Source organism: Bos indicus, chromosome 7, assembly GCF_029378745.1.
Source record: "Bos indicus isolate NIAB-ARS_2022 breed Sahiwal x Tharparkar chromosome 7, NIAB-ARS_B.indTharparkar_mat_pri_1.0, whole genome shotgun sequence".
Lineage (NCBI taxonomy): Eukaryota > Metazoa > Chordata > Mammalia > Artiodactyla > Bovidae > Bos > Bos indicus.
Window position 1 is genome coordinate 9,502,427 of NC_091766.1, and position 13,448 is coordinate 9,515,874.

Consider the following 13,448-nt stretch of genomic DNA (forward strand, 5'->3'; position numbering starts at 1 on the left):
TTTCAAGTTGACCTCATAAACAAAAATAAATTTTTAAAAATAAATAAATTATTGTGCTAAGCAAAACAATAAGACAGAGGAAGACAAATACCCTGGTTTCTCTAATGGTTCAGATGGTAGAGTCAGCCTGCAATGCAGGAGACCTGAGCTTGATTGCTGAGTCAGGAAGTTCCCTTGGAGAAGGGAACGGCAACCCACTCCAGTACTATTTTCTGGAGAATCCCATGGGCAGAGGAGCCTTGCAGTCTACAGTCCGTGGGTTGCAGAGTCAGACACAACTGAGCCACTAACACTTTCAAAAAACTATACAAACACCAAGGTCATCAACATAGAGAACAGATTGGTGATTGCCAGAGACAAGGATAGCAGTACAGGAAATGGTGCAAAGAAGTCAAAAGGTACAAGCTTCCAGTTAAAAATAAGTTACTGGAATGTACAACATGGTAACTATAGTTAATAGTACTGTACTGTGTATTTTAAATTGCTATGAAAGTACATCTTAAAAGGACTTACCACAGAAAAATTTGGAACTCTGTATGATGACAGATTTTAGCTAGTTTTTGTGGTGATTGTTTTGCAATATATTCAAGTATGGAGTCACTATACCTGTCAATTATACCTCAGTAAGAAAAACATAAATGAATAAAATTATATACAATATACACTTTCATTGTAAATAAATTATAAGCATAAAAATAATGATAATGAAAAGTTTAAGACAAAATAGAAATGGTTACAAAAGGGAAAATTTTTAATTTGGAATAACATAACTTTCTCATGTTATTTGTCATGTAGGTATAATCTGTTTCAATTGAGTATTTGTTTTGTTTAGCACAATTATTTATTTTTTTTTTTAATTTATTTTTATTTATAGTAGTTTCAGGAGTGCAGCATAGTAATTTGGTATTTTTACAGAATACACTTGATTACAAGTTCTTACAGGACAATGGCTATATTCCTTATCCTAAACAATATATCCCTGTTGCTTATCTATTTTAAACATAGCTGCTGCTGCTGATGCTAAGTTGCTTCAGCCGTGTCCGACTCTGTGGGACCCCATAGATGGAAGCCCACCAGGCTCCCCCATCCCTGGGATTCTCCAGGCAAGAACACTGGAGTGGGTTGCCATAGCAGTTTGCACTTATTAATCCCATAACCCTAGCTTGCCCTTACACCCTACCATCTCCCTTTTGATAACCACTAGTTTCTTTTCAATATCAATGAATCTGTTTCTGTTTTGCATATATTGGTTTATATTATTTTTATATTTCACATAGAAATGATATACAGTATTTGTCTTTATCTGGCTTATTTCACTAAGCATAATACTCTCTAGGTCCATCTACAATGTTGCAAATGGCAGAATTTCATTCTTTGCTGTGGTAGATTAATATTCTATTCTACATAATCATCACATCTTTTTATCCCATTCCTCCACTGATGGACACTAAAGTTCACAATTTTAATCAAAGTGTAAAATCTAGTAGCATTTAGTACATTATAAGGTTGTAATCGGAGAAAGCAATGGCACCCCACTCCAGTACTCTTGCCTGGAGAGTCCCATGGATGGAGGAGCCTGTTGGCCTGCAGTCCATGGGGTCACTAAGAGTCGGACACAACCGAGCAACTTCACTTTCACTTTTCACTTTCATGCATTGGAGAAGGAAATGGCAACCCACTCCAGTGTTCTTGCCTGGAGAATCCCAGGGACGGGGGAGCCTGGTGTGCTCCGTCTATGGGGTCGCACAGTCAGACACGACTGAAGCAACTTAGCAGCAGCAGCAAGGTTGTAATCATAACCTTTATTTATAAAATAACTTCAACTCTCCCAAAGTAAAAACTGTAGCCACTAAGCAAACACTCCTCAATCCTCTGTTCCCCTGGTACCTGCCAACCACTGATTTGTTTTCTTTCTCTATGAATTTGCCATGCTGGAAATTTTGTATAAATAGAATTAAAGATATATGACCTGAATGTTTAGCTTCTTTCACCTAGCATAATGTTTCCAAGTTTCATCCATGTTGTAGCATGTATCAGTATTTCATTCTTTTATGGCTGAATAATAATGTATTGTACATGGATGTACCTCCTTTTGTTTATCCATTCATCCATTGATGGACTTTGGCTGACTGCCACCTTTTGACTGTTGTGACCAAAGCTACTATGAATGTGGTGTTTCTTTTCTGTGCACCTCACAGCATATGGGAAGTAGGATCTTAATTCCCTGACCAGAGACCAAAACTGTGTCTCTTGCATTGTAAGCATGGAGTCCTGGAAGCACTGTACCACCAGGGAAGTCCCTGTAGCATAAGTTTTGATTTGAATAACTGTTGAATAAAGTTCTTTGGGGCACATAATAGGGTGTAAAACTGTTTGGTGATGTGGTAGTTCTATTTTCAGCTTTTTGAGGAACCACCAAACGAGTTTTCCACAGTGGCTTTTTCTTCATTTTACATTATCAACAGCAATGTATGAGGGTTCCAATTTCCTCATCCTCAGCAACACGTTACTTCCATTTTGCTTTCTTTTTCTTGTAGCCATTCTAGTGTGTGTCAGGTGATATCTCATCATGGTTCTGTCTGCATTTCCCTAGTGACTAAGATGTTGAACCTCTTTTCATGTCATTGTTGAATTTGTCTATATTTTATTGGAGAAACACCTACTCGGGTATTTTTCTTTCTTTTCAATTTCAATTTTTTACATTTGGTTGTTAAGCTATAAGAGATCTTCATAGATCTTAATTTAGATCCTATCAGATATGTCTTTGCAAATATATTCTCCCATTCTGTAGATTACCTTTTCACTTTTTTGTGGTCTTTTCACTTTAATGAATAGATATTTCCATTTTGATGAAGTCCATATAATCTATTGGCACTTTTGTTGCTCCTGCATAATTACTCCATATCTAATAGTCCATTTCCAAATCCAAGGTCAGGAAGAGTTACTCATGTGTTTTTGTCCTACTTGTTTTAGTTTTAACTTTTAAATGTAGATCTTTGAGCCATTTTGACCCCAAGGGGTCTTTGACCCATTTCTTTATTAAAATTTATTATATGAAGTAGGTCACTGAATTCCTTCATTGCTTGTGGAAAGCTGGATGTCTCATTGTGTTTTTTTTTTTTTTTTAGTATTATTTATTTTATTTTTTTTTGTCTTATTTTTTTTCTAATTTTATCTTATTTTTAAACTTTACATAATTGTATTAGTTTTGCCAAATATCAAAATGAATCCGCCACAGGTATACATGTGTTACCCATCCTGAACCCTCCTCCCTCCTCCCTCCCCATACCATCCCTCTGGGTCGTCCCAGTGCACTAGCCCCAAGCATCCAGTATCCTGCATCGAACCTGGACTGGCAACTCGTTTCTTACATGATATTTTACATGTTTCAATGCCATTCTCCCAAATCTTCCCACCCTCTCCTTTGCCCATTGATGGTCTTGACACCCCTTTGTGAAAATCAACTGACCATAGATGCATGGATTTATTCCTGGATCCTCAGTTCTGTTTTACTGCTCTGTATTCATATAGCAATTTCCCACCATTTTGAATACTGTAGGTTGGCAGTAAGTTTTGAAATCAGAAATTGTAATGCCTCCAAATTTGTTTTTCACCTTTAAGATTGCTTTGTTTATCCAGGTCACTTGCAGTCCATTATGGATTTTAGGATGAACTTTCCATTTCTGCTGAAAATTAATTTAATGATGTCAGAATTTTGATACAGATTGCATTGAGTCGATAAATCATTTTGGGGACTGTTGAGATCTTAATATGATGGTTCTGATCCATGACCACAGGATGTCTTATGATTTATTTAGAGTTTCTAATTACTTTCAACAGTCCTTTGTAGTGTTCAATATACAAGTCTTGAGTTTCCTTGGATAAAATTTTTCCTTATATTTTGTTGACTATTTGTGTATCTATGTTCAAATTGACATTGGTTTATTGGGATTGCTGTAATGCATTATCTTGTTTTGTTCTTGGGATAATGATGGTCTCATAGAACTATTTAGGTAGAGTTATTTCTCTTCTATTCTATAGAAAAGTTTACAAAGGATTAGTATTAACTTTTTCCAGAACGCCTGAGAGCATTCACTATAGAAGCCATCTGTTCTGGTCTTTTCATTTTGTAAAGTTTTGGATACTGATTCAATCTACTTATCTGTTACTGGATTGCTCTGATTTTCCATTTTCTTAAATCAACTTTTTGTATTTTGTGTCTATAGGAATTTCTCCATTTTATTTAGGTTGCATTTCATGTTGTTGAATAATTGCTCATATGTTCTCTTACAATCCTTTGTAAATTTAAATGATATATGTATATACCACTATTATTGTACCAAATGATATTGCTTAAAACAATAATATCATTATTTATAATATACATTATTATAAATATTATTTATATATTATTGATAAAATGATACATAATCATTTATATATGTCATATGATTTAGATATTTTGACATCATATTTAGATATCATGTAAATCAATGATAAAAATATATCATTTCCTGAGCTACCACAGAAGCCCATATAATATATATTATGTAATATATAAACTGTCTACATATTTATATAATATATTAAGGGGCTTTCCTGGTAGCTCAGCTGGTAAAGAATCTTCCTGCAATACAGGAGACCCTGATTTGATTCCTGCATCAGGAAGATCCCTTGGAGAAGGGATAGGCTACCAAGACTAATATTATTGAGCTTCCCTAGTGGATCAACAGTAAAGGTTCCAATATTAATCCAAAGTTTACAATGCAGGATACCTGGGCTTGATCCCTGGGTTAGGAAGGTCTCCTAGAGGAGGGCATGATATCCCACTCCAGTATTCTGCCTAGAGAATCCCCATGGACAGAGGAGCTTGGCAGGCTACCACCCATGGGGTTGCAAAGTTTTGGACATGATTGACCAAATAAGGGCAGCACACAGCACATAATATATTAAAATACTTATTTTTATGTATGCAAATAATGGTAGTATGTGTACCATCATAGCCACAATTACTAATCTAACTCCCTTCTATAACCCTCACAACTCAGAAATGTCACTGAAGGCACTGGATAAAGAAGATAAGAATGTCACCTTGATTCAGAATAACATAAAGATGATACTGATCTGGGATGCAGTGCATGAATCTAATGACTCAGGTAATGGTTGTGGCAGGGTACAGATCCCTAGGAATTCAAAATGGAACATGATACTCAAAGAAGCAATAAACAGAAATGTATACTTTAAAGGAAACTATAGGTAATGGTGGGGCCACAGGGAAATAGTTAATTAAAGGAGGAGTCATGGATACCCCAAGATATCAACCTTGCCTTTGTCCTGCAGGTCCCATTGTGGTGGGCCTTGTCTCCATACCTGGGATTGAAAAGTTGCTGGATAAAGTCCCCCTGATTGTGGACGCTGAGGAACAGGCAGTTCCACATGAGACACGTGGGGAATTGCTGCAGGAAATTCCCCCTATCCTGCTGTCAGATGTCATATCTGTTTTTATCAGCAACAGTAACACACAGAACCTCAGTTCTCCAGTCAAATTTGTCTTCAAACATGTGAGTCCTGAGGGGATGAAGCTATGGGTGTGGGAGAGACCTGAGTCCTGGGCACAGCCTTTGTGCTTCAGGGATGTCCATCATGGGTGCATCATATCCCAAGGAAAGTCCATCATGAGCTAGATTTGGGTCAGCATTTCTGAGCAACAGAACCACCAGCTCAAACCTATTTCCTGTTTCTACAGTCAAGGACCCCTGAAACAAAGGGGAAGGTGCACTGTGTCTTCTGGGAGCAGGGCCAGAATAGAAGTGGTCATTGGGCAACCAGAGGCTGCAGGACAATGGACAACAGAGACGACAGCACCACCTGCCAGTGCACCCACTTCAGCAGCTTTGCTGTCCTCATGGCCTACTACGATGTGCAGGTGACACCCCTCAGAGGGGCTGCATTCAATATCTTGATGTGGAACAAATTCTAACACATGTAAAACCTGAAAAAAATACCGTCTCCCAGTTATCGCACATCAGTAATCTGGCACGGTATAGCAGGGATGTCTGCTCAAGTTCTTCCAAGGCTGAAATCATTCTGTCAGCCTGGACTGCATTCTGATCTGAGGTTTGCAGTCCTCCTCTAACCCTCTAATTTTGGGCACAATTCAGTTCCTTGTGATGGTAGGACTGAGGTCTCCTTGACTTCCTATCTGACAACAGGTGTCCATGTTTAGCTCTTAGGGGCTGTGGGGATTTTCTCCCTGGGACTTGGAAATGATGAACCTGAAAGAATAACAAGTCTCTTGCAAGGACTGACAAATTTATTTCTGCAGTCGAGCCTTTTTATAGAAGCAGGAACAAAGACCTTAGAGTATATTGCCAGCAGAGCACATACGGGGTTAAGACATAATCAGTAAAATATATTTCAAGGACAGTGCATTCTAAATGACCCAGGTGTTTATCCCATGATCCATTTTCTCAAGCAACATCTTTAATATTATTAAATCTTGGCACTGAGCATAGCTAAAAGCAGGAGATGTTTTTCAGCTATCGCAAAGCCTGAGTACTTCTGGCCCTCTGCCATTTTCCCAAAGACCTTCTCCTTCAAGGCTATTTAGCACTTCACTTCCCAACATATTTTCCTTTTGTTTTTAGTTTAAGCATGGCAGCTGCTAGTTGGACTCCGTTGTGAGAGGCATGGAGTCTTGAGTAGAGACATCTGTATCCTATAATCAATGACAGAAAAAGTAAGGTGATTAATATATATATATATAAATGTTGCTTCCTGAAAACCAAGTTCTAGGGTCTAGGGATGACAGGGTTTTAGTTAAAGTATCATAAAATTGAGTGCTGTACAATTCCTTAGGTACCTCAACTTGAAAATTAGCAATTTGTTGTTTCAACAGATTGATGTCTAAACTTGAGTTGTCTGTGAGATCCTGGAAATGTGCTTTAACTTTATCCCAAGGATACTCAGTGCTATTATAAGGCATGTTAGTCAGACAAAAAGATGTAAAATTCTAGTGACAACGTATATGTGTTTGGAAAGTCAGTTGCTGCATTTGATCTCCTAAGTGGATTATCATAGTTTGTAACTCATTAATTCGTGTTTGTAGTTGCTGATCTATTTGGGGCTTGTCGAGTCCAAAGATCATGAGAGTCTTTGTGCCATGCAGTGATAAAATCATGATTTTGTATAGAATTGTGTAATGCCATACCAGACAGGGTTCCTACTGTAACAATGGATATTAGACTAAGAATGCCAGCAATAATCCACCCTATTATGCGCTTTGACCTTTTCAGATCATTTCTGAGCAGAACTGAAAGGAATATAGAGTCAGTCCATGGCTCTGTTAAATTGACAGGAAGCCATAGTTCAGACCTCTGCTTGACCAAAGTGACATTGGCATTGTGGTAAGAAATAGTATGGTTTAAACATGTATATAAAGCATAAGCTGTACAGTTAACAATTTTAGCAGAAAGATCTATATCAAAGTTACCTACAATAAACATGTATGGGAGGTGCACATAGGATTGGATACAACCTGTATTATTATACATAAAGGTATAGTTTTGGGGTTTTAAAGCCTTCACAGTCCCATGTATATTGGCAAAGTGTTCCAGTGCAGCAGGAATCTTCCAAATATGCCATTGTTCAGGTCCTATAAGAGGGACTATAATTCTGGGCTGAGGTGGAGACAACCCTCCATTATACTAGTTTAACAATACATCCTTATCAGTCCAAAAGCCAATATTGGTCTTATGGAATCCCCATGTGTTGACTCTATGATACCAGGAACAGCTATGATTTTTTTCTTGCTCCTCAGAGCAATTCATAAATAATCCATGGGGCCCCCAGTCCACGAATTTGAATATGGATTGATTTTGTTGTTTGATAGAAACCTTCCTGAACTGTCCTCAACAGTCAGACCAATATAGTGGTTGAATTGATCATTTCTTTCTCCAAGATACAGCATCACATATTAGTTCTGCAGGCTGGAAAAGTGAGTTAGTATAGTTAGCTATTTGTCCAGGATAATGTCTTTCAGAACCATTTAAGAGGAAGGATGCAGTTGCAAACATTCCTATACTATAGGTGGAAACATTGTGTACAGAGTAAGCACACCATTGTGGGAATATAGTCATGCACAAAAAATGAGCTCCGAAGCATATAGGTAGTGTTTTGAATCCAATTGAAACACTTATCTTTTTTCCTTCATCTTCTTTGTGAATTGGCCTCTGTGCTGACCATGGGGCAGAGAAGTGCAGACTATCATTGGTGAATACCATAGGGGCCTTGTCAACCCAATCCATTATGGATAACAAAGGTGGATTAGGTATATATGCCCAATAAACATATTCCACATTTACCCTAGAGGAACAGGAAAGAACAGCTAACATTACCAGAAATAGCTTCTCTGGAGTCATAGGAGTTCTAGTGTTCTTCAGTGTTTGCTCAGCCTGATGAGTCATGTTTTTCATTTGAGCCCATGTAGGGTAAGGATTCAGACGATGGTGTTTCCTCATTGGCTCTTCCAAGGTCATTGATGAGACCCTTCGCTTCAGCTTTGTCATTTGCCAAGGGAGTCCGGTCTTGGGGTCCTTCTCGGTAATGGACGTGGTGAAGGGGAACCCAGATTTCCTCTCCATCTGCAATGACAAGACCATAACCTTTGCCTAGGAGTTGTAAGATTCCTGGCAGCCATTGATTAAATTGCTTATACCATATTGATGTATTTATTGATTTCTAATTTGTTGTTTTTGTCTTCTGCAAAATGTCTATCTACACGAGTGTTAGAATCGTTTTCTGTTGAGTTTAAAAAATTTAGGGAATAAAGAGTTAAAGATAATAATAATTGAGGGTTCATAGGATAAGAAGTGTATCTCCTCTTCCAAATTCCCCCTTTCTGTTTTAATAAATGAGTTTCTAGGGTGTGGTGGGCTCTTTAAATAATGGCTTGACTCTGGGGATTATAGAGTATTCCTGTAATGTGTGTGGTGTTCCATTCCGATAAAAATGAATGAAATGAGTGTGAGATAAATGCAGGTCCATTGTCTGTTTTCAGGACTGAAGGAATCCCCATAACTGGGAAGGTGAGTAAGAGTGCGGAAATGGCGTGTTTGCTGGATTCTGAAGAGATAGGTATTGCCCAGATAAAGCTGGAAAATGTATCTACTGAGACAAAAAGCAAAGAAAACTTTCTTAGGGAGCAGTGAGTGAAGTCAGATCGCCAAAGGGAATTAGGTTATTGCCCCTGGGAGTTAACTCTTGAAATCGTAGTTCGTAAGTGCAGAGGAGCACAGACGTCATAGGTTTTAATAATATGCCTTGCTTCAGTGAGGGGAATATGATATTTAGAGTGCAATCTGTTAGCATTGGTATGAAGATTAGCATGTTCGTCACTGGCAGATGTAAAGACAGGAGCTATGAGCCTGTCGATGGCATCATTTCTTGCAACCAGAGGGCCAGGTAAACCTGAATGAGCATATATATGTGCAATGAAGAAAGGTTCTGTACGTGAGCGAATTAAGGCTTGAGTCTGTGAAAAGAGTATGCAATTCTTCATCTTGATTGTATAAAAAGGTGGTAACAAAGTCGGGAAAAAGGGAAGCAAGGTATTTGGAATCAGTATATACATTGAAGGATAATGGTTGAAGAGACAAAAGAACATGTAAAACATACAATTCAATTCTTTGTACTGAAGAATAGGTAGTGGGTAATTTCTCTTTGATATTAGGGCCGACAATCCCTGCTATGCCTTTCTTGTTACTATCAATGAAATAGGTGGGTGCATTGGAAATTGGCTAGGATGCAATGATATTAGTTATAATGAATTTAGTACATTGTAGAAAGTCCCATAATTTTCTTTTTGGCAAATGAGATGAGATAACATTTTGAAAATCATTTAATGCTATTTTCATGGTCAGGTTATACTGTAAGGCAATTTGCAATTCTTTTTTGTCAAGGGGATGTGTATTGTATATGGATCAAATCCAGTCAAAGTTTGTACATGGCTTCTCCCTGACATGAGAAATTGCCCTATTTTCTCAATATATGATACGATTTTTTTAGACTGTTTAGTGTGTAAATATACCCATTCTATTGGGCTGTGTTGAGCTATAATTGCAGTGGGCAAATGTTCAGTGGGGAATATATATAAAGAAACCGGTTGATCATGATCTAGCCGAGTTGAGAAAGATTGTTGAATGTGTTCTTCCATTAAGGCTAGCTCTTTTCTGGCCTCTTTTGTTAGCTGCCTAGGGCTATTAGGGCTAAGGGATCCCTCTAAAATTTTAAATAGATTTTGTAAGGCATAGGTGAGGATGCCAACAAATGGCTGTAGCCAATTAATATCTCCTAGCAACTTTTGAAAATCATTCAGTGTGTGTAAAGACTGTACAGAAATTTTAGTTTTTTTGAGGTTTGATTTTAGATTCTTCCATAACATGTCCTAAATAATTAAAGGGTGCTTTCAATTGAATTTTATCTGGCGCAACAAGCAGGCCATGATTTTGAAGAGTAGTAGTAACTTCATTATATAACTGTTGTAAACAGAGTTCAGATTCCATGAAGAGGAGTATATCATCCACATAATGAATTATGAAAGCAGTAGGATATTTATCTCTAATGGGTTGTAATAAAACGGATATGAGATATTGGCAAATGGTAGGAGAGTTCATCATTCCCTGAGGTAGAACCTTCCGTTGAAATCTTTTAACAGGAGCCGTGTGATTTATAGAAGGAACTGAAAAAGCAAAGTGTTTTCTATCTTTAGGATGCAAAAGTATAGTAAAAAAGCAATCTTATAAAATAATAATTACAGATTAGCCTTTTGGTACCATGGAAGGGGAGGGTAATCCAGGTTGTAATGGCCCCATAGGAATTATAGTATTATTAACATTTCTTAGATCTATCAACATTTTCCATTTTCTTGATTTCTTTTTTATTACATAAGTTTCATCCACTCCTAATAGTCTTGAAGAGCCACAATTTTACCCCAATCAAGGGGCCATTCTTCCGCTCTAATGATTGAAATGTTAGCTCCGGTATCTAGCATGCCTGTGAAATTTTTTTTCCTGTATGTGTAAAGTGAGCATGGGTTTCTGATGTTCCTTTAACAAGGTGGATAGTGCAGCAGTAAGGTTGGTACTACCAAAGCTTCCCTGCAAAATTTTATCAGATGCTTTCATTGGTTTGACATATGGTAAAAGTAATAATTGTGCAAAATGTTCCCCTTTATGTAAATATACATTCCCCATTTTCACAACATTTACCATAACATGTATTTCCCCTTTATAATCTTCATCCATAACATCGGTCAATACCATTAAACCTTTCATTGTGCAGCTATTATGTCCCAAAATTAGTCCCATCATCCCGGATGGAATAAGGCCATAATATCCAGTGGGAATTTTGTGGAGGTTATATAATTCCATTAATTATATGTCATAAGGACTAGGTATATCAATGCAAGCACTCTTAGATGTAGCTACTTGTAGCATCATAACGTTGGGTCCTCCTTTTGTAATGGGGCTAGAGGATGGCCCCTTTATTAGTTTCCCTGTTGTTTTTGTTGTGCACCAGGGGTCAATGTGTTTCCAACTTTATCAAATTTAGAATGACATTCATTCAGCCAATGGAACCCCTTTTTATATCTTGGACATACTGCTGGGGGTCTCTTCTTATTAGAAGTAGTATTATTTTTTCTGGTCTGTGTTGGCAGGCAGCATTGTTTTTTTCATATGGTTGGCCTTCCTGCAGTTAAAACATTTGGCATTAGTAGCTTTCTGTACATTAAAAGTTTCTAATGTCACCAATTTTGCTCTATGGGACATAGATCCAATATCCTTCCAAGCTTTCAAATATTCCATAAGAGAGCCAGTCTCTCGAATTGGTCTAAGCACGGATTGACATTCCTCATTAGCATTTTCAAAAGCAAGTTGTTTTAAAATAATATTTTGTAAAATCAAATCCTTAATAGATTTTTTGATTGCATCCTGTAATTTCCCTATAAATTGAGAATATTCCTCCTCATGTCCTTGAATAAACTTAACAAATGAACCATCAGAGTTTGCGCTATCAACCTTTGCCCACGTCCTGTAGGCAGTTTCTTTAATGAAATGTAACATCTGAGGGGTAATATTAGCTAATTGTGCAATCATATCGGCCATGGATCCTGTTCCAGTGAGTATATCATAGGTTAAATTGGCAGGGTTACCATGAGATGGCTGGTCAATCATTATTTGTTGGGCCTCATCATTAACCCATATTTGCCATTGAAGTAATTGTTAAGGATTTTGAACCATCTTTGCTATTTGAAAAAAATCATATGGCATCCAATGATCAGCCCATCCTCTGAGGAATTCTACACAGTAAGGAGAAGTAGGTCCATGCAGAGTGCATGCTTTCTCAAGGCTAGACAACACGTCAAAATCTAGATTAGCCCAAGTATTTTGGCCTTGGGCAGGTTGATTAAACTGTATTGGGAAAGCAAAAGTGCAAGCAGGCATCTCCCAAGGAGGAGTGAAATGATTAGTATGAGCAAAGTTAGCAAATGCTGTTACAGGCGGAGCAGAAGGAAAACCTCAGATTTGGGCTGTCCGTTGAATGAAATGACCTCTGTTCTAAGTGGCTTCAGTTTTGACACATCCTGTATATATATGTCTCTAAGTTGTTTTTCTAAGGATTGCGTCTGCTTGAGCATAACATTCTTGTAAAGACTGAATAGTCTTTACTTCCAAATCAATGTTATGCCCTTCAATTTGTTCTATGATAGCCTGTATGAGTGACCATGTAACCCTTCCCGATATGCTCGCAAAACATTACTTTTAACCCTTTTCTATGTCTAGATTGAGTGTCCCCTCTTCTGGGAACCATGAATTGTTCCAGTAAAATATGATAGCAGTCGTTCAATTGATCCCTTGAAATATTAATACCATTTTGTATCAGAAAATGATGCATTATAGAAATGAAAGGATCTTATTGCTATGTTGTCCCATCTTGCTTACCTCTTTCTGCAGGGCTCGTTGCTTTGTTTAGCCTTCCTTTCAAGTCCCTGTTCAGGCGCCACTTGTGGGGATTTTCTCCCCTGAACTTGGAAACGACGAACCTGAAAGAACAACACTCGGACAGTCTCTTGCAAGGACTGACAAATTTATTTCTGCAGTCGAGCCTTTTTATAGAAGCAGGAACAAAGACCTTAGAGTATATGACCAGCAGAGTGCATACGGGGTTAAGACATAATCAGTAAAAGATATTTCAAGGACAGCACATTCTAAATGACCCAGGTGTTTATCCCATGATCCATTTTCTCAAGCAACATCTTTAATATTATTAAATCTTGGCACTGAGCATAGCTAAAAGCAGGAGATGTTTTTCAGCTATCGCAAAGCCTGAGTACTTCTGGCCCTCTGCCATTTTCCCAAGGACCTTCTCCTTCAAGGCTATTTTGCACT

General features: G+C 37.8%; 1 protein-coding gene and 1 long non-coding RNA gene across 3 annotated transcripts in view; one reads left to right on the plus strand and one right to left on the minus strand.

Moving 5' to 3' along the window:
* The window catches only part of LOC139184054 (adhesion G protein-coupled receptor E2-like), a 1,114,856-nt gene that overhangs the window by 12,277 nt on the left and 1,089,131 nt on the right, over nucleotides 1–13,448 (plus strand). The window contains exons 10-12 of one of the 2 annotated variants that reach the window (XM_070792642.1): nucleotides 5,049–5,156; nucleotides 5,341–5,561; nucleotides 5,747–5,926. The exons of the other annotated variant lie outside the window; for it this stretch is intronic. Coding sequence (XP_070648743.1) covers nucleotides 5,049–5,156; nucleotides 5,341–5,561; nucleotides 5,747–5,926 — 509 coding nt within the window. The remainder of the gene's footprint in view (nucleotides 1–5,048; nucleotides 5,157–5,340; nucleotides 5,562–5,746; nucleotides 5,927–13,448) is intronic. 2 annotated transcript variants of the gene reach the window in all.
* LOC139184055 (uncharacterized) lies at nucleotides 6,308–13,160 on the minus strand. Its single transcript, XR_011567486.1, has 3 exons — nucleotides 13,002–13,160; nucleotides 8,397–8,642; nucleotides 6,308–6,718 (listed from the first exon to the last, which is right to left on the minus strand). It is a non-coding gene; the product is annotated as an uncharacterized lncRNA (long non-coding RNA).